The 23,812-nt window shown below is 38.6% G+C and overlaps 2 protein-coding genes across 3 annotated transcripts in view; one reads left to right on the top strand and one right to left on the bottom strand.

The window, feature by feature from the left end:
* Positions 1-258: 258 nt before the first annotated feature.
* ydjc (YdjC chitooligosaccharide deacetylase homolog) overlaps positions 259-23,812 on the bottom strand; it is a 30,553-nt gene continuing 6,999 nt past the window's right edge. Inside the window, exons 4-6 of one of the 2 annotated variants that reach the window (XM_055024930.1) lie at positions 20,527-20,626; positions 19,465-19,642; positions 259-5,134 (exon numbers count right to left, since the gene is read on the bottom strand). In XM_055024930.1, the coding sequence (XP_054880905.1) occupies positions 4,804-5,134; positions 19,465-19,642; positions 20,527-20,626 (609 nt within the window). In that variant the 3' untranslated portion in view covers positions 259-4,803. The remainder of the gene's footprint in view (positions 5,135-19,464; positions 19,643-20,526; positions 20,627-23,812) is intronic. The other variant, XM_055024931.1, reaches the window with a different exon arrangement.
* On the top strand, positions 14,542-16,302 carry LOC129355385 (uncharacterized). The gene is made up of 3 exons (XM_055024934.1): positions 14,542-14,905; positions 14,994-15,162; positions 15,572-16,302. Exons 1-3 carry the CDS (start codon positions 14,590-14,592, stop codon positions 15,696-15,698), a joined length of 612 nt encoding a protein of 203 aa, XP_054880909.1. The 5' UTR covers positions 14,542-14,589; the 3' UTR covers positions 15,699-16,302.

Raw genomic sequence — 23,812 nt, 5'->3', positions numbered from 1 at the left:
ATCCAATGTATTCAACATTAACACAATCCGCTGTGGTTTTTCATTTGTAAATATGAAGTAGCAGTTTTGGACACATCACCAACAGATACTTAGCTATCTATCCGTGCTACGGTAGGAAAATCTGATGAGGTAGCACTGATAGTCAGAACAGCCCCTCCCCAATGTTGGAGAAATCTAGAATTAAGCTAGCTGTTAGCTATGACTCTGCAGTACAAACAAACAAAAAAACCCTCCAGTAAGTAAATACTTAAAGCAAAAGACATGGAACACCTTTTATTTACCTTCACTGCTCAATAGGAAGAAACACATTAACAATAAAAATCAGACTGCAGTTATTTCATTAGTTTGGCTGAATCATAATAAACTGCCTCATTATGACTTAAATCTAAACTAGCTAAACTGGGTACGTTGCTTTCGTAAACTTCTCTCTTTTCTGTCGAAGGTAGCCAATATTTCAATTATATTTAATTCTCGTACTTTAATAAGTAGAGTGAAAGCTTGAGTGTTACCAGTAGCTGACAGCTCTGTATGGGAGCCCAGAGCAGAGGGGCTATTGCAGAGCAGTTGACGGTAAATAATAATAAAGCAAGTCTTTATTTCTTATCATCTTCAATATAGAGGCTTTAAAACCACAAAATAAAATCTTGAGTACTTTTCAAGAAAACTCTAGTGCTGAGCCTTAAGTTAATGATACACCCAGATATTCAATTTCTACATATTTATAGGTTCTCATCCATCCAAGACATGGAAAAATAAAAAAAAGTAAAGCAACTTGAGTTATAATTTAAATAACACATAACTTGTATTAAGAGCAACTGCAATAAATCAATATTTATGAGGAATTTTATTAAGTGGAGTCACCCATGAAAACTTGTTTTTAGTCAGAACCTTAAATTTTTGTAAAGCTGTAGCAGAGACAAGATCAGGGACACTGAACCAAACTCATTTAATCGACATTTGCATCTTCTACGGTCTCAACAGGTTGTTTACTGAGAAAAACATGTTTGATACGCATTGCTACATACCACTCATTTTTAGTGGTGCATCTTGAACACAATAAAAAAATTAAACCACATTTTACGTTACATTTAACAGTAACTTTGGCAACCCTCCCCAAAATCACTAAGATTTTCCTGTGGACAGGCACCCCTTCAAGAATGAGATGGGATTTACGCGCCTTGCAAACACTGTACAGACTGATTTATAAATCAAAAAAACTCAAAGGCGTTTACATAATTTTTGATGTTAGCACCTCTGAGATCTAGAATTAATGGGATATCAAGCCAAAGAAAACTCAGCAGCTGTTGCTAGGGCCCCTAGAAATGATTGAATTGTAACACAGACCATAGATCTAAACATGTAGCATCATTTATAGAGAATGACAATGTCACAAAATTTTATTTAGTGCATTCAGCTGAGGGAAAACAGTACATTTAGGATTTAATTAGGAAGTTTACTTTGTAAACATTTAAAGAATCATCTTGATAATTTGAATTGTTGTGTTACCATGGCTACAATATGGTGTAATCTTTGTGTTTGAATTGGATTTGTTCACAAATACATCACAGCAAGTAACCAATAATCAGTGACTGATTTTAAATTTGGCCAATAAACCTGGTCTCCCTCTCACAGGTTTCACCTTATCGATATTTTTTCTGATGTTTATTTATGAACTCTAAAAGCTCTAGACCGAATTTCCCTTTAACACTTGAGGGTCTGCAGTAACTTCTATTGTATTTATAGTCGCTCACCTCCATCCCAGATCCTGTCAACAGTTTCTACCAGGCGGCTTTAACCCACCTGGTAGAAAGGTTGAGGAGAAGCCGAGCGAACCTGGTACCACCTGGTACCATCTGGTGACTCCTCACCACCCGGTACCATCTGGTAACTCCTCACCACCTGGTACCATCTGGTGACTCCTCACCACCTGGTACCATCTGGTGACTCCTCACCACCTGGTACCATCTGGTGACTCCTCACCACCTTGTACCATCTGGTGACTCCTCACCACCTGGTACCATCTAGTGACTCCTCACCACCTGGTACCATCTGGTGACTCCTCACCACCTTGTACCATCTGGTGACTCCTCACCACCCGGTACCATCTGGTAACTCCTCACCACCTGGTACCATCTGGTGACTCCTCACCACCTGGTACCATCTGGTGACTCCTCACCACCTGGTACCATCTAGTGACTCCTCACCACCTGGTACCATCTGGTGACTCCTCACCACCTTGTACCATCTGGTGACTCCTCACCACCTGGTACCATCTAGTGACTCCTCACCACCTGGTACCATCTGGTGACTCCTCACCACCTGGTACCATCTGGTGACTCCTCACCACCTTGTACCATCTGGTGACTCCTCACCACCTGGTACCATCTGGTGACTCCTCACCACCTGGTACCACCTGGTAACTCCTCACCACCTGGTATCATCTGGTGACTCCTCACCACCTGGTACCATCAGGTGACTCATCACCACGAGTCGCAACGCAGATGGTACCAATCTGGTGACTCGTACCAGATGGTACCAGGGTTTTGAGCTGCGTCGCGACTCGTGGTGACAGACGTAGTACCGTGTCTAATGTCAGGATGTCTGAGATAAAGACAGACCTTCTTATATCTGTCAGTTTGACCGACCCAGACTGCCTGTAGAACCGGGCATTTAGCAGAGTAGTTAGCATTTCTTTGTTTAGAGGCATTTCTGTGTCATATTGCGAAGACAATTATGAAAATATAAATAGAGTTTTTTTTAAGTCAACATCAGACCTATGTTTTTATTTACAAACCAGTGTATAAAACATATTCTTGCCCATAATATGATAGAGGCACAGATCAGCGCCCCTCCTCTTCACCATGGACCCGGAGTTTGAACAACATGGAGGCAGAAACTCAGTCTAACAATGACTAAGAAATAAAGTAGTTTATTTTGCTAAATAAACTACTTAGCAAAATAGTTTATTTTTGCTAAATTATTATACTTAGCTAAATATTATTGCTGAGGGGCACAAGCAGGCCTCCTGACACAGATTTTTAAAAATAATAAAAAAAATTGATTTTTTTTTTTTTTTTTTTTTGAAAAAACAACCTGAAAAAGGGCACTAGGGGCATCAAAAATAAAAGGGGCAGGTGCTAAAGCACATGCCTGTCCAGCTCATTAAGTCCACAAAAGCAGGAATTCAAAAAATTAGAATACTCTGCAGAAACCAGCCCAAATTTTACAGGGCATTAATGTTGCAAATTGAGTGTGACACACTATTCATCTACTAAACTCAAAGCACCACTTGATACCCTCCATAGGAAGGGTAAGCCACAAAAGTTCGTAGCTAAAGATGCTGGCTGTTCAGAGAGCTGTGTCCAGGAATATCAATGGAAATCTGATGAAAGGGCACCAGCCAAAGAGATGATGGTGGATTAAATTTATCAAATCGAGAAGATTCAAGAATCCGGCACAACTTCAAAAACCACTGCAGTATGCCAGGAGGAGGGAGAAGAGATTTATGATTTGTTTAATGATTATCTTATATTACGTCATAGCAAACGTTTTAATACATGTAAAATCTTTTTTTTTTGTTAATTACATGCTGCAGCTTTACGCAGACATTTGGTGAGAGTTCACTGCCACGTGGAGGTTGAGCATCACTATGTCTGAAATATTATTCCTCAGTAGCGCATGGCAGCTTTTCAACAGCGATAGCAAAACCAGCATCGTACACAACTATCTAGATGACTCAAATTATTTTTTGGGTTGTTCATTTAGCTTTCTGGTTGTCATGCTCATCCAGGTGAGAATTGGTCCAGGTGCGCTGCTTTTTGCTGTCCGAATCCTCCAGGTGTCTTTTTTTCTGTTTGCCTTTCCTTTTACTGTTACTAAGTAAACTTGGTGGTGGTACTGACTGTATTTTACTGCAAAGTATTAAAAACCTCTATTAGAAAATCACAAAATTTACAAAGGAAACTGATGGATACACTAAATTCAAAAATATATATTTTATAAAAAAATTTTGTCCCCCCACCTGACAACACTATCTCTGAGATATGTAAGTCAATGTGTTGAGCACTGATGACGCACTAAAAATCCGATGCAGATTGGTTGATGTATAAAAGGAGGTATAGCTGTTGAAATAATCTACTGGGAGCAGTGGAGTCAAATTACAATTTAAGGCAACTGGGCTCATTAGAAGTTAAAGGTAAATCATGTTTGGTGCAAATCAGATGATGCATGTGTGATTTAGAGTCAAATGTATGCGAACGGCGAGACTGGAATTCGCCATTCAGCCATGCCCACATGCTCCAGCCAGCAGCTCATGTTGAGAGGAGGATTTACCAACATTTTCTTTGTCATTAAGTACATTTTTCCATCTGTATTAATCATAGAGCAAAAGGGGGGGAAAAGTATGAAAAAAGCCAACTTTCTGCAAGGTTAAAGGGGGATGAGTTGATGTCACCAATTGATCATGTGTATGTGATAAGCTTGTGATAAGTTATGACAAAGAAAGTTTAATTCAGATGGGAGCTACCTTTTCAATGCTTCCATCATAAATAAGGAAGCATTGAAAATAATTGTAGAACCTGACCTTTTAGACTGTATTCATCTAGTTTAACTTCCTAAGTTATCCTTTCCTTTACATATTTAAAAGTAATTAGATTTTGTCCAAACAAAATTATTTAAGAAATTCCCTCTGGTTACCTGAGCTATTTTAGTAAACAAACTCTTCCACATCGTACGGGATTTGAAGTTCTTGTAATTAAACTTTATCCACAAGTGTAAAACTGTACTACTCCATGACAACAGTTGTCAAAGGTCTCTAAAACCACAGAGTTGAACTCCCTCCTGGCAGTAAAGCTCCAGGACAGATGGGCTTCTGAGCATACTGAGCTCATGTTCTCTTTCAGCAGACTGGGAGAAGTCATCTGGGCCCTCCCCACAGCCACCTTCATCAGGATGACTTGGGTAACCTGGATGAACCATGAGCTCTGCTGTGATGACTGGTTGATGAAGGCCAGGTGCTCTTCTGGAGATGGTGTTAAAAGTTCTAGTTCCCAAAGCTTGCTTGAGAGCCCTCTGCAGGCTTGAAACTGACATGTTCTGACCCATGGTGGAGAGTCCCAAGTACACGTCTGGCCACCTGCAAACATTATAAAGTATCACAATATTATAACAAAAGGAGGACTAAGCTCTAGAAGCAGTCAAATGAAATCAATGCACAGCATTCAACATTATACAATGCACATTATACAGTGTACCCAGAAAGTATTCCCATAACTATATACACACACACACATACAGGGCCTGTGCATGGCTTGGATTGATTACAAGAAAGCCTATGACTCAATGCCGCATACTTGGATCATTGAATGCTTAGAGATGTATAACATCAACAGGATTCTGAGAGCCTTCATTGCAAACTTGATGAGGCTGTGGAAAACCACCCTTGAAGCCAACTGCAAACCACTTGCACAAGTGTCCATCAAATGTGGCATATACCAAGGAGATGCTCTGTCCCCGCTACTGTTCTGCATAGGCCTGAACCCCCTCAGCCAAATTATCAACAAGACCGGCTACGGATACCGACTGAAAAATGAGGCCAACATCAGTCACCTCCTCTACATGGATGACATCAAGCTGTATCCCAAGAGTGAGCGAGACATAGACTCACTGATCCACACCACCAGGATCTACAGCACGGACACTGGGATGTCATTCGGACTAGAGAAGTGTGGTCGGCTGATCACAAAGAGCGGGAAGGTCATCCACACAGAAGGGGTCTCACTCCCAGAAGGAACAATAGCAGACATAGAGGACAGTTACAAGTACCTAGGTATACCACAAGCAAATGGCAACCTCGATGAGGCCACAAGGAAAGGAGCCACAGCTAAATACCTCCAAAAATTTACCTCAATCAAAGAGTAAAAGTAAGACACCCGGCAGCAAAACAGGTGGCATCCATTTCAAAGACAGTGTGGCTAAGGTGGTGTCACAGGTTGACTAGTGCTGATCTGTTGTCACACAGAAAGTGTGATGCAGCTGGGAGATTGTCTGAGGACGTTATTCCACCTCGATGTTTTATGGCAAATGGTCAGATCTTGATGCTTGACTAGATGCTTTGATGCAGCCAAAAGCTTTTCATAACTTTTCCTCTTCAATGCCTCAAAAATGTGATGACTGATTCTGAAGTCTGCATGTCAAAAGATTTGGAATGAGTTCGCTCAGATACATATGTAAAAGAGACAAAATTATGTCTTTGATCCAAAATGGCCAACCACTTGTTAGAGACTTTTTTATGGATTCTGACATGTTACACATATTTTATATGTTTGTGTCGTGTGGTAACTCTCAGCCACCTGGTAAGAGAAAAAGTAGCCCTTGGTCTCAAAAATGTTGGACACCTCTGATCTAATGTGTGTACTTGGCATCTTCTTTCTGATTAAATTTACTGTTTTATTCATGTCTGAGTTTTTGATTTCCAGATTCTATTGATCAGTGGTCTCCATTTGTACCAGTCAAGTTCTACTGTGTGCTCAACTCTGCATGAAATAGTTTTATAGGTGTATATGAAAGGCAAAAAAATACTGACAATATTGTTTTCATGTCATATATTACTTGTTTATTAAATCAATGTTAGAGTGAATTAAATATCTTACTCCTTTTCACTTCTTTAAAACCCCTTGATCCTTGCCTCCTAAATCACCTGAAACACCTGAAAAGGCATATCCAAATTAAATCAGCTGCTGATCTTGAACAATTTGGAGTACATGCAAAAGCTTGGTCTCTTTATGAAGATGACAAGTGAAATTTTCTATTTTTGCAGTCAAAAATATTTGAACTGCAAGTAGTTTGTAGCTATTATAATTTTTTGTAACACAAAATAATTTAAATTTAGCTTCACCCAGATCTTTCATTTTTATTTCTTGTAAATGCACATTGAGTGTTTAATGTATGGACTTGAAAGTACAACGAATCTGTAGAATAAAGTATTCTGCTTGTGGATTTCTAGACTGATCAAAACAGCACGAAACAGAAATGTCATTTTGGACATATTTTTGAGGATGTACAGATGTTGCCCTAGTGTGCCATTTGGAGTCTCCAAATGGAATCCCAAAATGGACAACATCACACACACTTGGACAGCATCTGATATACAAACTAGAAGTTTGTATATAACTAGAAGTTTGTATATCAGTGCTTCAACATCAATGAGGCTTTAATAAAAGATAATGACCAGAGGAGTCCTCTGTTAGACACATTACTCATAGTAATGTTGTGTCTTTGGATATATCAATCCAAAGACTTCATTTATATAATCATATAACTTATGATCATAATATCATAAATTACTCATGATTATATAAATTAAATGGCATATATGGGGGGTTTGGGGAGTGTAGTGAACAGTGAGACTTCCTCCCCTTTCTTGCAGTAAGGGAGGGAGGGAGGGAGGGACCGTCTGTCCGACCCCCCAGCACTCTAACAGGAGACCAAGACAGTACAACATACAAACATACATGCAAACAACTTGTGTGAACAGTGTCCCCACAAGCAAGGGTACACAAACCGAGTCAGGACATGGGTATTTAAAACTACACAGGTTGATAATCACTGTCAATGACCAGAACCACAGGGAGCCAACACGGCCGCCGGGCCTGGGGAGCAGGCACACACACAGCAGAGCCAGCTCATGTGCAACCCTCAGGCTTGAGGGAGGGCATCCAGTCTCTCAAAGTAAAATAAGTTTTTGATTTCCAAAAACTTATTTTTTGGAATAAAAATAAGTTTTTTTTAGTCTATTATTTTACTCTCAAAGTAAAATAATAGAGGGGTCCAAATTTTACAAAATTTTTAGATCGAACCTCTAACTCAAAATTTTATCTTCTTTAACTTAAGGAGCGAAAATGCCATCTATATAAAGGTCACTACTTAAGCCTGCTCTCTGCAATTGGGCAAAGACAGGATCTAATATTGTTGGCAGGAAAACATGGTTGTCACATATGGGACTGTAGATAGAGAAATTGTCATATTGAAGTGTTGTCTAAATTGAGACCATATTTGTAGGGTGGAGATTACAACTGGGCATGAAGAATGTTGCTTTGGAAAGGGGGAAGCTTTGAGGTGACTAATGCACACTGTAAAAAATATCCGTAGATTTTACAGTTAAAGAAAGTAAAAAACGAAAATTTAATACCGTAAATTGGAAATCAGTTTAATACTGTTTATTTAACAAGTAATTGCCGTAAATGAGATAATTAACAAAATATGTAAATTTTACAGTTTTTTAAAATAAATTTTACATTGCACTGCTGTAAAATAAATCTTGTAATACTTTTAACAGTAAAATTCCGTAATTTTTCTAGTAGTACATACTGTAGTTTTGCAATTTTCTTTTGTAAATGATACAGTTAGTAGCTGTTAAAAATGCATACTGTTGTGATAATTACAGAAACATACTGTAATTTTTCTAGCAATGTATACCGTAGTTTTTGCATTCAATAATGATAATTTATACAGTTAGAAACTGTTCAATATGCATACTGCTGTGGAAATTACAAAAATATACAATAATTTTTCTAGCAGTGTATATTGTAATTTTTACATTTAAGTAATCTAAAGTATACAGTTGAAAAGTGTAAATATGCATAATGTTGTGGAAATGAAAAAAAAAATTGTAGTAGTGCTGTAATCTTGTATTTAATTCTCATGATTAATACAGTTGGTAACTGTTAAATGGGCATGCTTTTGTGGCAATTACAGAAATATGCTGCAAGGATTTGAAGAGTCAATGCTGTAATTTTGGGGTTTTATTCTTATAAATTTACATATGCTCCTGGGGATAACAGAAATATGCTGCACATTTCTTGCATACCTTCTCTTAACCTTCCTCTGGTATTAGCTTTCTGTTGCCATCTGTGGTGTTAGCGGGTCATTTTGGACCCGTGTATGAAATCAGGCATAAAATACCCTAAAAACAATCTTTTATCATCCAATGTTTTTCTTAACTCTTGTTTAGCTCGTTGGGCTCCCTTATCCATAAAAAGATTGGTTTTAATATTTTTTTGTGACCCCCTGGGCCTTTGTTTCAACAGCATACCCCTCGTTTTCAATGTGAAATGAACCTTAAGAGAAGAAGGCAACAAAATAATCAGTTGTTCTGTTACCTGAGTGTAACTGAGAGATATTAAAACATATTTCTTAAATGTTCAACAAAAAAAAAGATTTTAATTTTAATATTATCAAATATAGTAACATCTTAGGTGTTTCGGGTCATTTTGGACACGTATATATTTACTTCAAGAACCGGGCAAAAACAAGTCTTTATTTTCCACACAATAGTACTTTGGGTTGAACATCAGTGGAAGGAGTTGCACCCATCTCTCCTAATCATCACTGATGGGAGCAAGTTTGTCATATTTTGCTCGATTGTCAAATCTGAGGACTCTTGAGATTATCTGAAAGGTCCAAAGAGACATTGTTGCCCGGAAAATATTTCTGCCCATTGATGCATCCCAGAGACTCTCAGTTGCCTCATTGCTGGATCTGTAAAGCCCAGCAAGGAGGAGAACAGCAATGTAGGCATCCAGGTATGTCTCCTCAATGTCTTTCCAAGTGTTGCAGGAGCAGCTTCAGCACCAGTGACCTCCTCTTCAGACTTATCAGTTGTGTCTGTTTCTTCCAATTGGTACTCCACATCATCTTCGTTCTCAGAGGCCTGCTCATCTCCATCGCTCAAATCCTGTGTCCTCTGCCTCATTTGCAGCAAAGATGTGATCCAAAGCTTCATTTACAGTGAATTTTCTCCTCATTGTTGCATCCTATGAATTGGAGATGTGTACACTGCAAGTCACCACCTCAACACTCAAATGGCTTGACATGCCTGGATATGTCTCCCTTTGTTTGTTCTCACAAAAAGGCAAAGAGAAAAGCCCCTAAATGAAGCTCAAGTGGTTGGAGCAAGAGTCTGTTTGTTGATTGTGTGTTTATGATTTAATTTTTGGTAATTTTTTTGTTTATAATCAAAAATTTTAACCGGGTCAAAAATGACACGTACACCACAAAAGTAATTTTTTTCACCAGAGCACTTTATAATTTAGTAAAAAAAAAAATTTTTTTATTTTGTTTCAACGCAAAAAACAAATGTATGAAATACTTTTATGCATGCTAAAACTCAAAACGGGTCCATAGGGACCCTAACACCATAGGAAGGTTAAGAAATTATGCCTTCAACTGTAAAGAGTATTGGTTATGGGGAAAAATATACAGACCCTTTCTAAAAATTGTAATAATCGAAAATCTAATTAAAAATCCCATTCAAAAAGTTTAACTTTTCATGGAGTCAGTCTTAATGGGCCAACAGGGCCCCCTGCACCTGGTCCGCGCGGACAGGCGCAGTGGAGCTCTGGCGGTACTTTGGAAGCGGTCGATTTGAACGGACCAATCAGCGCGCTGCATTTGAGGACCCGTTGCTCTCGGTGATTGGCGTTTTTGTCCAGCTTCCGCTCAGATTGTGCAGAGACTTCATCATCCAACCTTCTCCATCTGATCGGCTCTCTTTCCCAGGTAAGGAAATATTTCGTAGAATTTCAGAAAACAAATAGTTTGAATTGCATTCGGTTGGTTGAAAAGACATTTCAAGGGAAACGAAGAAAAAAAAAACGTTGTGGAAAGTTAGCCTCTCTACAAAGCTATTGCTAACATCTGTTTTGTATCGCCATTGCTGTAAGCTATCCATCGAAGTAATATATTTAAGATGTATTCATGCAACCTGTGTGCAGAACCAGTTAAATCTGTTAAAGCCTTTGTTCTCCATTGCAAACTGCATCGCAACGAACCGAGGCGTAAGTTCAAGTGTGTTGCGGCCGGTTGCAAGCAGGTGTGTTCTGGTTATGCAGCATTAAAAGCACACTTCTATCGTCATCATAATAGCATGCCAACAGTTGCTCTGGACACAAGTGTAACGAAATTAAAATGTACAGTTCCACTTTGTAAATGGCAGTGTGAAGGGATAAAAGCTATGGTTGTTCACTTGAAGGAGCATATAGTAGAGGGGCGCCAAGTAACTTGCCCTGTGAAAGGGTGCACCTCTGTGTTTCGTGTAAAATCTTCCTTTACTTCTCACATCTCCAGGAAACATAAAAATTATTTTGAAAATGTGATTTGTGAAACAAGTAATGAAGATACTCAGAATGCTTCAAGTGCTACCAAAAAAGATTCCAGTGTACCAGATGCAGAAGACACAGTCATAGATGGACCAAATTTCAGTGACTTGTATCTTAGAAATGTATGTATGTTCTACTACTATCTTCTTCCATCATCTACCATTCAAAACATTGTAGAAGAGATGCAAAATATACATGAATTGGGACAGACATACTCTTTAAATAGATTGAACTTGCTTCTTAAAGAAATGTCATTTGCAGATGAAGACATTGCAAAAATCTGTGACACAGTAAAACAGTCGGACTTGTTCTCAGCCCAGTGTTTTAAAGACATGTTAAAGTATGGGGAACCCAAAAAAGTGTTGTTGAGCAAAGATGAGGACAGAAAAGATAGATTTGCATACTATGTTCCTGTGCTAAATACGTTAAAAGGTATGTTAGATTACAAATATTGGCAGGGCCTAATGATGGCTCATGGCGTCTCAAAAGCTGATGTTCTCTCTGACTGTGACGATGGTAAGGTGTTTATGTCCAACGTATTTTTTTCAAAAAAAACCAAATTGTCTCAAGCTGGTTCTCTATCAAGATGCATTTGAAGTTGTGAACCCATTGGGATCTGCAAAAAAAAGCACAAGATCTTGGCTGTTTACTTTTCTCTACTCAATATGCTGCCCCATGTCCGATCAAATACTGATCATATGCAGTTGGTCTTGTGTAGAGAGAAGGATTTCAAGGAATTTGGCCATTCCAGAGTTTTTTCAGAACTGTTGACCGACTTGAAAATACTAGAGGAGAATGGGATAACTATGGCAGATGAATCAGTTGTGAAAGGAGCACTGTACTGCATTGCTGGAGACAACTTGGTCTCTCACTGCATCGGGGGTTTTACTGAAAATTTCAGTACATCTCAGTACTTCTGCAGATATTGTCTGATTACTCGGTCTGAATTTCAGAGTAAAAATCCAGCTATCATTGGACCGGAGCGGACTCCAGAAACGTATCAATCTGCCACTGAACAGCTGGAAAGAGAGGATGTGACAGAAGTACAGGGGATAAAGTTCAGGTCAGTGTTTAATACTTTAAAGAACTTTAATGTTTGTTCACCAGGCATGCCCCCTTGTCTTGGCCATGCCATCTTCGAGGGTGTCCTCTCATATGTTGTTGCCCTTTATCTCAAATACATGATTGTCAAAAAGAAATGGTTGACATACACAATTTTGAACAGGCGCATCAGACAATTCAAATACAAAGCAACAGATGCTTGTTCCAAACCTTGTGCTGTCACTCCAAAAGCACTGAAACTCAGTGGACAAGCAGTACAAAACTGGAATTTCTTGAGACTGTTGCCTCTGTTAATTGGTGATAAGGTGCAGGATTCACAAGATGATATATGGCAGTTAACATTGCAGCTTAAGGATATTGTTGACCTGATTTGTGCTCAGCAAATTTCCAAGCCTCAGGTTGCATATTTGAATGTTCTCATCCAGGAATATTTGGAAACCAGGAAGGTATTGTTTCCAGATAACGCACTGAGACCTAAACATCATTATTTACAGCACTATCCAGGGCTGATTCTGAAATTTGGTCCACTCATCAGGCTCTGGACCATGCGGTTCGAGAGCAAACATAGTTACTTCAAAAGATGTGCCAGACAACTGAAGAACTTCAAAAATCTGTGTTTGACTCTTTCAGAGAGACATCAAATGTTACAGGCCTTTCTTTCTGCTGGAACAGTGACTCTCCCAACCTTGCAAATAAAAGATGGCTCACCATTTTATTTAGAACTGTACAGTGAGGAAGTTAAAGGTGCAGTTCTTCATTTTGGGTTCACTGAAATAAATACAATGACTCCCACAGATGTGCAGTATAATGGAATAAGAAGGGCCAATTTGTAGTCAGTAGGAATGATGAGTCACTGGAGTTTGGTGAAATCATCCTTACTTTGGTGAAGAATGAATCTGCACTTTATTTTCTGATGAGAGTGTATCGTGGAGAATTTCTTCCACACTACCACATGTACTTTGTAAAGGATGAAACAAGATTAGAATGCAGACACATTAGTAAACTGATTGACATGTGGCCATTATCATCTTACATAATAGATGGGAATCGGTTTGTACCATTAAAGCATAGTGTTTTGGCAGTGTAAAGGCTTGATATTAAGGTTCAGAGATCAACCTTTTTTTAGTTTTCTGTATTTCAACAGATATGATGGATACACAAAAGGACATTCGTGATGCCATTCGAGCAGTGCTTCCTGGTCTTTCTCATGAGATATTGGCTGCTTTAGAGGATGTGTTGGAAAAACTGGGCACTACAACCACAGATGATTTCCAGTATATCACCGAAGGAGACTTATTGCCTGTGCTGAAGCCCATACAGGCCAGAAGACTGGTTGCTGCATGGGCCCAAAATAGTAAGTATTTTGAGATAAAGTCTTGTGTAACTTTTGTACATTGTAAAAGTTGAAAAATTGTAACAGTAAAAAGTACATGTACTTGTATATATTTATGTATAACTTAATTTGATATGACCAGTCAATAAGATATTTTAAGATAATTGCAGTTTTGACACTTAAGCATATTGTGTATATCTGTTTTTGATAAACATTCTTTTTTTCTTTACCAAAAAAGTTTAGACTTAATGTTTCTCAATTTCATGTGTTGTTCCTTTCCAGACTCAATGGCTTCAACTTCAGGCGGGGCATCCTCCTCTCCACAGTCCGTTCAGTCCTCTCAGTCTGCAGCCTCACTTTCACAACCATCATCTGCTGATACTTCATCGCCTTCCCTGAGCTGCTCCCCAGTTTTGCCAACCTGGGTTGACAGTTTTCAGATACCGTGGCAGAAGCTTCCAGAAGAGCTGATACAGACTTTGGAACGACAGAAAAGGCCAAGTGCACGACTTCGAAGACAAATGGTGAGGATTTTGTCTCTGAAATGATGCTGATTTGCAAGAATCCTACCAAACGCAACACTACTGAAATAGCAGAAAGGATGGTGAGCAGGTATCCAAAGTCACTTAAGGATGTCATTGATGGTGACGTTATTGGACTTGGTTATCATTCCCTGGTAAAACAACTCCAGGCAAGAATTGAAAATGTCAAACGACAAGACACACCAAAGATAACTAAACGCAAGGCGGAATCAGATAATGACACTGATGAGATACCTGCTGAGCAGAAAGCCAGTGTTCAAGACACGTATGGCTGTGTCAACTGGGCGCCAAAGTTTTTGCCCCTTTCTGAGACAGTAGAGAGTCAGCTTAAGAAAAAAGAAGACATGAAAAGATGTTCAAAGACAAAAAATATGCTGCAGAAGATGTGAAAGAACTTATCAAGTCCACCTATTACACGCAACAAAAGGACATCAATAAAGGTACAAGTATCCTGAAGCTATGCCAAGAACGGCCTTTTTTGTTCCATGAAACTGGCATGGCAGAACACTTCCAGCAACTTACTGGCATCAGTCTGATGGAAGCCTTCTTCACCAATCTGGACAAAAAGGGGGAGCGCATCCTCAACTTCCTGAAAACTGTTTTTGCTCAGAAAGAAAAACAAGTTCTGGAGTCTCTCTTCAAGTTAGCAAGTGATAAAGGTCAATCCAGTGGTTGTACAGAGATGATTCTTCTTCTACTTGCTTTTTTTGGTGAGAAGGAAGAGCAAATGTTCCACTATGTTGAGAAGACCAGCCTTGCTGAAGAGGTTGAGATGGAGGATGTGCCAGCAACACCCTGCCTTATTGTGTGTGGTATGTATGAACCAAGTTGACAAAGTAGTTGAATGGTTCACACAGGGGCTTTTTGTGATATATATTTGTTCATGTTTTTTATTCAAAGGGTCCTCTTGCTTCTCTGCGGACTGCTTCATGTTGAGTATTGATCAGAAGATTATCAATGACCACATCACTGCCTTCTCCTGTGCCATCTGCCTGATGTTTGGCAGTTACTACTGTTTTAATATACACTACCCAGTGGGACTGCGGTCAACACTGGAGTTCCTCCAGAGGTAATTCTTCTACTTACACAGTGTCTATATTTACCAGCAAGATAAAAGTTTTCACATTATAGATCAGAATGTTACTAGTTACTGAAATATAATAAATACAAAAGACAATTGAAATGGAGGGGAAAAACTGCTAAATCTAAATATTCATGATAGAAATAATGCCAGTAGAAACTGTGAAAATGTTTTATCATTTCTTTGCAGTGTTTAAATTGTATATTTTTTATGGCCATGGACACAGAAGAGTTCTTCAGTCTGTTTGTGAAGCAGGATAGGCACAAAAGCCTGTCACTGAATATTCCTCTGGCTCTGCCACTGAATCCAGCCACCACAAAGCTGGATCTCGTGATATCGTTCTCTTAAGTCATTTATAAACATAACATTAAATGCAATAAAATTTCTTTTCTTCAAGGTGTTTCTTTTCAATTAATCCGGAGAGAGGAACAAAAGTTGAGCATAGCAAGAGGAGGAAGATCTTTGCAGTCAACCCAAGAGTCCTCACACTCATCGCTGACCTTGCAGACCATGAGTGGACTTAGACCATACTTTGTGAGTCATGTGATATGATGTGTAATGTTATGTTGCCGTATGTTGAAAACTGCATTTTATTGGCATTTAAGGTTTACAATGTAAGATTTCACATCTTTCATCTTCATGTTAAATCTTGCAAATTTATGTTAGACATTTTTTTTTCTATATGTAGATAGCAGATGACAATAAAACAGATTTTATGCTGCACCACTGTCACGGCTTAATAAATATGTGGTGATTTACAAGTCAAAAAACCTGACAAACGTGAACAGTTTTAGCTAATTCAGAAAGGTTACAGTGGTGGCCAGCACATTTGTTAGAAAGTTCTTATTTCCAATTCCATATGGATTATTCATTTGAAACACTGCACCAGGATTGAAGTGATAATGTTGTGTCATATCTCTTCAAACTTTTGCACTAATGTAAGTGCTTGCTGCTTTTTGGAAGATGTGTTACAAGTTCTTTGTAATCAGTGTGCACAGAGTTGTGAGAAGTTTGTACAGCCCAAAAAGTTTTCATTAAATGGAAAAAATACAATAAAGTTTGGTTTTTGGATATTTTATGTAAAATTTACTTATACTTTTTCATGTTTTTGCCATTAGACTACACTGGTAACACATTATTTAGCTGCTATAATCGATTTGATAATTTTACAAAGTAAATTTGCACTTTTTAATTTCACAATTCACTGTAAAAAAAAGTTTCATTTTTACGGTAAAATACTGGCAGCTGTGGTTGCCAGAATTTAACCGTAAAAATTACACACTGTAAAAAAAAAAACTGTAATTTTTACGGTAAAATACTGGCAGCTGTGGTTGCCAGAATTTAACCGTAAAAATTACAGTCAGCTAATTTTTACAGTTGCTGATTCTACAGTAATAAATTGTGTTTTATTTAACTTTTTACTGTAAAAATGACAGTTTTTACCATTGAAATTGATCAAGTTTTACCCTAAAATTGACATTAAAACAATATTACAAATACACTGAATTCCTGTATAATTACAGGGTTTTCTCTGTATTTTAAAAAGTATACTTTTTTTGAAATTACAGACAAAACCCTGTAATTATACAGGAATTTATATTCATATTTAATAATTTAGACTTTTAATTTTACAGCAAAATACTTTCATATTTCATGGCTTTAACTGTATTTGTAATATTGTTCAAATGTAAATTTTAGGGTAAAACTTGATCAATTTCAATGGTAAAAACTGTCATTTTTACAGTAAAAGGTTAAATAAAACACAATTTATTACTGTAGAATCAGCAATTGTAAAAATTAGCTGACTGTAATTTTTACGGTTAAATTCTGGCAACCACAGCTGCCAGTATTTTACCGTAAAAATGACAGTTTTTTTTTACAGTGCATGGAATGATGATGGCTTACATGCATTCAGTTCTAATTGGCACCAGTCAACTACTTTTTGTAAGTTTTCTGCCCAGTAATAATACAACAGGTTAGGTAGAGCCATACCTCCCTCTCCCTTGTGTCTCTGAAGGAAATGCCTACTGATTATGAGGTGTTTATTACTCCTCATGAACAAAGACAGCTGTTTATCAATAAATCTGAACAATAATTTTGGGAGAAAAGCTGGAATACTCTGAAAGAGATTCATAAAACTTGGCAAGATGTTCATTTTAATACATGCTACTTTGCCAGTGAGGGATACATTTTGGACACTTCGCGTTTAAGATTATAAGCAGAGGGGTGAAGATTTTTTCAAATAGATCAAAAAAAAGAACGCGTCACATTGATTCCCAAATATTTGAATCCTGTTCTAGAGAGAGGGAAGGGCAAGTTAGTTTCTGTAATTTGGAGTGCAGAGTTATTAATTGGAAACATTTACTCTTTAGGAAGTTCAACTTATATTCTGAAAATTTGCCAAAGCTGTTTACCAAGCTCACAATGTCGGAGATGGATAATACCGGGTCCTAGATGTAGCGTAATAAGTTGTCCACGTATAAGGACAGTCAATGTTCCAGCTATTTTCTATTAATTCCCTTAAAGCCCCGTGAAATCTTAAGCATAATTGGAAGTGGCTCAATAGCCAAAATGAAGAGGAGCAGGTTGAGAGGACAACCCTGTCAGGTACCTTTGGATAAAGAGAAGGGAACTAGACCTTGTTCTGTTAGTGATTACACTTGCTGTGGGTGATGTATACAACAGTTGTACACATGATGTAAATTTGGGCCCCAAACCGAGCCACAACCTTGGTGGTCTCCCCCAATGCAGGAGAGTGAACACCACCAATAAGCCTGCCTATAGAGAAAGAGTGGCGATCCCTCATAAACCCGGTTTGATCTGAGAAAAGTATGTCTGCCATGGCAGTGTCCAATCTCATAGCTTAGCTAATATTTTAACGCCTCCATTTGGGAGTGAAATGGACCAGTAGGAAGTCTGCTGTGTTCGTATCATGTTTTAGTAAAAGTATAATGTTAGCTTCTGTAAGGGTCTGTGGCAAGGTTCCCTGATCCAGAGAGTGGTAAAACATTTCAAGTGAAAGAGGTGCTAACTTGGATGAGATTTTTTTTTTTAATAGAATTTGATTTTATAGCCATCTGGTCCAGGGGCCTTGCCACTCTGCATTACCAAAATAGAATTGATTACTTCACTAAGAGTTTGGGGCCTATCCATATCCCTCTCCATAGCAGGACCTATAGCAGGGATTCCCAAGTTGTCTAGAAAATTATTCATTATTATGTGAATTGTGACGACTATAGATCAGAATAAAATTTCTCAAAGACTAGATTTATTTCAGCTGGATCAACAGTTTGCACATGACAGGTCGCGCCGCTGACCGACAATGAGTTAAAACAGTACCAGTAACTATGAACATTGGATAATATAAGCTCCACAGGGCACTTGTACACTAACCGACTTGATTATGAATATGTTTTTTGGGCTAACTTCACTAAATTTTGAAAGCCAACAACAGCCTAATAAAACTAGGCAACAGAATGGTATGCTAAACACCCCAGTCCCCTCCCCTCCTCTGGCACCCTATTTCCTCGGCCCCCCATTCTCGCTCTTCAGTACGCTTTACCTCCCCGACCCCATTCTGATTGTAACAGTGGTATTCTCAAATCCAAAACTTGTCATTACTCTTACAGCCATAATCATCCAGTCCTGTGAATTATGAAGCTCTGCTGAAAAAAATACATCCAGTTTTGACACATTCTGACAATGTGTCTCTCCGTGGCTCTCTGTTGGAGAGAAAAAGTCCTGTAAACACCGTTACGCATGAGGGCGCACATAGCCTGACTTTGATGCAGCACAAACACACACATTACGCGTGGTTACGCATGCAGCTGGTGGATTCATGTCAAAACAAACCCCAAAATGCCTTATATAATTATGACAGGACACATGTTGGCTGCACATCGATGGCTTTAGATTTAGTTTCTGAGTTGACGAGTCAGAAACATTCCAGAAAGAATACAGGCATGTCAAAAGGAGCTCAAGTCACTCCCTGGATATTATTGGCTCGGGAAAAGTAATTTTATAACATTATGGTCGAATGTGGTGTCATTCACCACATTCGGCATGCGGGCGTTCCGGTGCGAGTTCAGGAGTTAATAATATATCTTGACATGTACCACATTTGATGGCTTTTTCCCCTCTTTACTAGGATCTTTTTTCTCCAGCAATGTAAGCATGTGTGTTTTGAAACCAGGAGAACCCAAACTGAAATCAAAAAGCTAAAAAACAATAAAAACAAAAATAGCAAACCAGAAGAGGCTTTATCTTTGCCTCATAAACACACAAATATACCTGATTCCATAGTGTTTGAAGACAGGAATTGAGTCCAGGGCATTCTTTTCAACTTCCATGTAAAAAGTGTGGAGGTGTGCTGGGATCCATGGACAGTTGCACAAACCTGGCTCCATTGGAACACGAGTGAATGGAATCCTTACGTCAGAGAGAACCTGTGCAAACACTTCCCGAACATCTGGACAGTATAAACAATACAGCAGAACTAAATCCTCTTGCCATCAAGTTCATTTCAAACTAGTTTTGTGGCTCCTAATTACAAGTAGCAGCCCAAATCACTTTTCAAAATCTCCAGGAACCCAAATCATCCAAATAAAATCAAATAATCCTGTTTATTTATGGTCCTGTGATGTCACCACCTTCATGTATTTGTTTTGCCCTTTATTTTGTCTGAATGTTGCCATTTGTCCTAATGGCAGTGTCCATTTTTTATTTTATTTTGTTAGAAACTGTGAAGTACTCACTTTTAACCCAGAAAAGGAATTAGAACAAACTTGGAATCCAGAGACTGTAGCTTATTACTCACTCTTTAGTTTATATTTTAGAAACTGTAGAGTACTCATTACTTTCATAAATTTAGAGCACATTTAGAAAGTCCAGAGAATACTTATTGTTATCTCGCAACCCAGAAGTCCAGAGGATACTTACTTACACTTATTTAGCAACCCAGAACAGAGATTAGAACTTGGAACCCAGAAAAACTACCTCAGCAACTACTTTTCAGACTCCTATTCTTCTAAACCAGAAAAAGCATTAGACCACAGGATATGTAAATAAACTAGATAATAGCAAGCCTGAACAGGAATATCTAGTTTATTTACTTTGGATCAACATTATCAGCGTTTTCTTCTTTTGCCCTTTCCTTTGGTTTGTAATTTTGTTTGTATTTCCTTTTAATTCATGTAAAGCACTTTGTATTTCTTTGTTGTGCTAATGTGCTATATAAATAAAATTACCTTTACCTTATTTACGTCCACTCAGAAGTAATTGGTATTTTATTGCAATGCCATTTAGATTAGTTCACACATAAAAAAACCTGAGCTGCTAACCATTTTGCAATACCTGGCAGAACATGAACATGCTGGTGTCCATCCATGTGATGAGGCAGGTGACCTGTCAATTCTATAAAGCGCCTGACTTGGGCCCTCAGCTCCAGCTCTACCTGGGGACAAAACCCAAAATAAAAGTGAGAAAAACTTTGGAAGAAATCCATTTTTTATGTATCACGTTAGTGACCCATGCCCCTGAGTTACATTTACTGGCATTTACATTTTCTTCACCACAGAAGCAAGTTTATATACGTTAGGATGAGAAAAACATAAAGAATTTGCATTCTCATTTTCCTTTGGTTGTTCTGAAACAAACATTTTCTGTATAGAAGAAAGACACTTAGATTTTCTGAATGTGAATTCATTCAGAAAATGAATGAATTTTCTGAATGATGTGGATGTGTGAATACATCTACTGATGCATCTAGACACATTATCAGTGATGTTAGAATTATTGAGTGTTTCGGGTCTTTCAACATCATACTCCAACTTTCAGGGATGATCAGTCCCTACCTTGTTTCAAGAAGGCTAACTAGCTACATTCTCTCTACAGTTCTCCTCTCTTAAGCCACAACCATTTGAGAGCCATGTCTGATGTTTCAGTGGTACTAAGGACAGCTCTCCTTCTGCATTGTTTCTTGATGCCAAGTCTACTCAAGGCTCTGGCGAAAGAGTGAGCTGCAAAACCTTTGCAACTAAACTTAAGTGGTGAAGCACCTTGCTCTCCAACCTGCCCTGTTGCAGTGACTGACCAAATTTTTCTTAAATTGTTTATTTTTTAGGTGACTTTATGTGCCCCAAAAGCAAGCACCGTTTAAATAAAACATATGTATTTTTACAATAGTTATAATAACTGTTCAGCTGTCAGAGATGCACTCTGTCAGCTGAAGAAGGAACAACTTATCCTGCTCTCTCTTGTCCCTACTGATAACTTTGCCTGTGAGTTATTTTTAAGTCAGTTTTTATAGTGTCGTGAAAACTGGTATGTGGAGGTGAGATATTTCCAAGTTCACACAGAACAAAGATCATAAAGGGCCTGAAAGATGGAAGTAATCTTGTTCATTTCCTGTTGATTATGAAAAAGTGTATTATGTTGATGTATTAATTTTTATAAAGTGAGTAAATTCTGAAGTTGATTATTGATGATTATACAAAACAGTTAAGTGACGAATCACAAGTTGAAAGTACTATAATCTTATTTGATTAATAAAACAAATCAGTATTAAGCAGTTATGGTTGAAGAAATGTATTAAAAGATGATTTTGTTGATGATTTATAGTGATCATATAGCACATAAAGGATTGAAATCACATCATAAAAGAATAGGGACAGTCTGTGGGTGCAGAGACAATCCTGGACATGTCTTGAGGATGGGTTTGGACATGCCTGGTCTGTGTACCAAATAAGGAAATCCAGGAACTAAGCCAGGGACTTGAGATAAACAAGTAAAGCAGAAGTGGACAATGCGTTGACCGAATACGGGAAGGCATGGGACCTTCCATGAGGTAATTAAATCCTTGAGAAGTCACGTACACCATCTCCCCATACACAACAATGGAGAGAGAAAAATATAAAGGCCCGAAAGATAGGAGGAATAGAGTTCTTCCATCTCCGATGGATCGAGCTAACAGCCGCAGGCACTTCTGGAACAAAAAAATAGTTCTTGTTCCAGAAGTGGACTGGGATGTGAAGTAGTAGTTTATCTAGCCAGCAGGAGCCGCAGGCTAGAGAACCAGCAGGAGCCGCAGGCTAGAGAACCAGCAGGAAGCTGCACCCTGGAACCAGATGGAAGTCGAGCCTTCACACTGCTGAAAGAGCGACGGGACCTGATGCCCAATAGCTCTGGCTCCTGATTTGATTGTGGCTACTGCACTCAGCCCTAAAGATCTCGAGATTGCTGCAATGGACGTGGGAATTGGACAAAGGTCACAAGAGTGATGAAGATTGGGATGTTTAGAAGACAACAACCAGCTTTACTTTGTTCCTATTCGAAGGAGGATTTGTCATACTGAGTCAAGACTCTGTCCAAGGATATTCAAGCTCTCTATTGCCGAGATCCTCCACCACCTGGGTATGAGTCTGCCGCACCGCAAAGCCTTTTTTAGTAAATAGATGGCACAGTCTAAGGAAAGAATTTAGGAAAGGTTTATGTTGATCTTAATTAAATTCATTTTTGTTCTTAAATACTTACAATCATTGATGATTAATCTGGTTGTCATTTACCCATGCTCAAAGCTTGCTTAACAAATATATATATTAAAATTCTAATGAGGTTCGTGAACATTGAAATTAATTGGGTCATTTTATTGGTTGAGGTTCTTCTACTTGATGTAAAATCCATGTGCATGATTCTCGAAATGTGGTGGCTCCAGACTTTCCTTTAGTTGTTACATAGATAATGACCCTGGGACTTACAAAGTTGCTGAAACTAATCTACCTATTAACAAGTGCTCGTTATTATTAGAGAGAGGGCTACCGTTAACAGAAGTGGTTATTGAAGTTAGGCCTACTCAACCGATTGCTTCTTAACTGAAAAGGCTCATAAGTTCTGGATTGTAGGTAGTTAGAGATAGACGAGTCTCTCTGACACCAGCTTAGACAGATTGTCTCTCTTAGTCCTTCCACACAGGGTAATACCCAGCTTTTAGACACTTTCCAGACCCTTTAGACGGAGAACTGGTCAGTAGTAAGCCGAAAGGGATCTTGAGGAGTAGGGTGGGGCTGGCTATTGCATAATAACAAACAATAGTTATATTTACATTTTCAACATCAGAACTGCATTACTTCAAACTTAAGGACTGTGGAATTTTCTTACTTTTATTTTCATCTTACTTTTCTTCACCTCCAAGTTGAACCAGGGCAAAATGCCTCCAGTCAACCCCAGGAACATTAGCAGTATTATACAATGACTTCAGTCTATAGAAATGAACACTCCCTGCACCAAGCAGCTCACCCTGGAACACCCAGGGTGCCAAGCCAAAACAAGTCTCACACTACGGATCACATGAGACGACTAACAGGAAGAACCCCTCATCTGGACGAATCAGCATAACTGGCTCTGAGCCAAAACCCATCTTCATCTCCAACACCTTCTCTGCCAAAGAAAAATAAACAAGCAGCTGGAACCAAAACGGCTCCACCGACCCACTTCCAAGGACAAAGTGACACCACAAGCCTCAAAACATTTCGACTCCATGGGAATCCCACTGAAAAAAGATTTTCTGCACTTCAGCCTGAGCCTTGGAGTGAAACCAATCGTCTTCAAACATGAACACTGAGGCAAGATCAACACATCCACC

Source organism: Poeciliopsis prolifica, unplaced genomic scaffold (genome assembly GCF_027474105.1).
Source record: "Poeciliopsis prolifica strain line A6 unplaced genomic scaffold, Auburn_PproV2 SCAFFOLD133, whole genome shotgun sequence".
In the NCBI taxonomy this organism is placed as follows: Eukaryota; Metazoa; Chordata; class Actinopteri; order Cyprinodontiformes; family Poeciliidae; genus Poeciliopsis; species Poeciliopsis prolifica.
This window is presented reverse-complemented; position numbering and strand designations above follow the sequence as displayed.

What these genes read in the sequence shown, in the direction of transcription:
- LOC129355385 (XM_055024934.1), top strand. Translation starts at nt 14,590, where the DNA reads ATGGCAGAACACTTCCAGCAACTTACTGGCATCAGTCTGATGGAAGCC. An exon ending in ACCCTGCCTTATTGTGTGTG is followed by an intron (nt 14,906 to 14,993) that starts GTATGTATGAAC and finishes TTTTATTCAAAG; the next exon opens with GGTCCTCTTGCTTCTCTGCG. An exon ending in ACACTGGAGTTCCTCCAGAG is followed by an intron (nt 15,163 to 15,571) that starts GTAATTCTTCTA and finishes CTTTTCTTCAAG; the next exon opens with GTGTTTCTTTTCAATTAATC.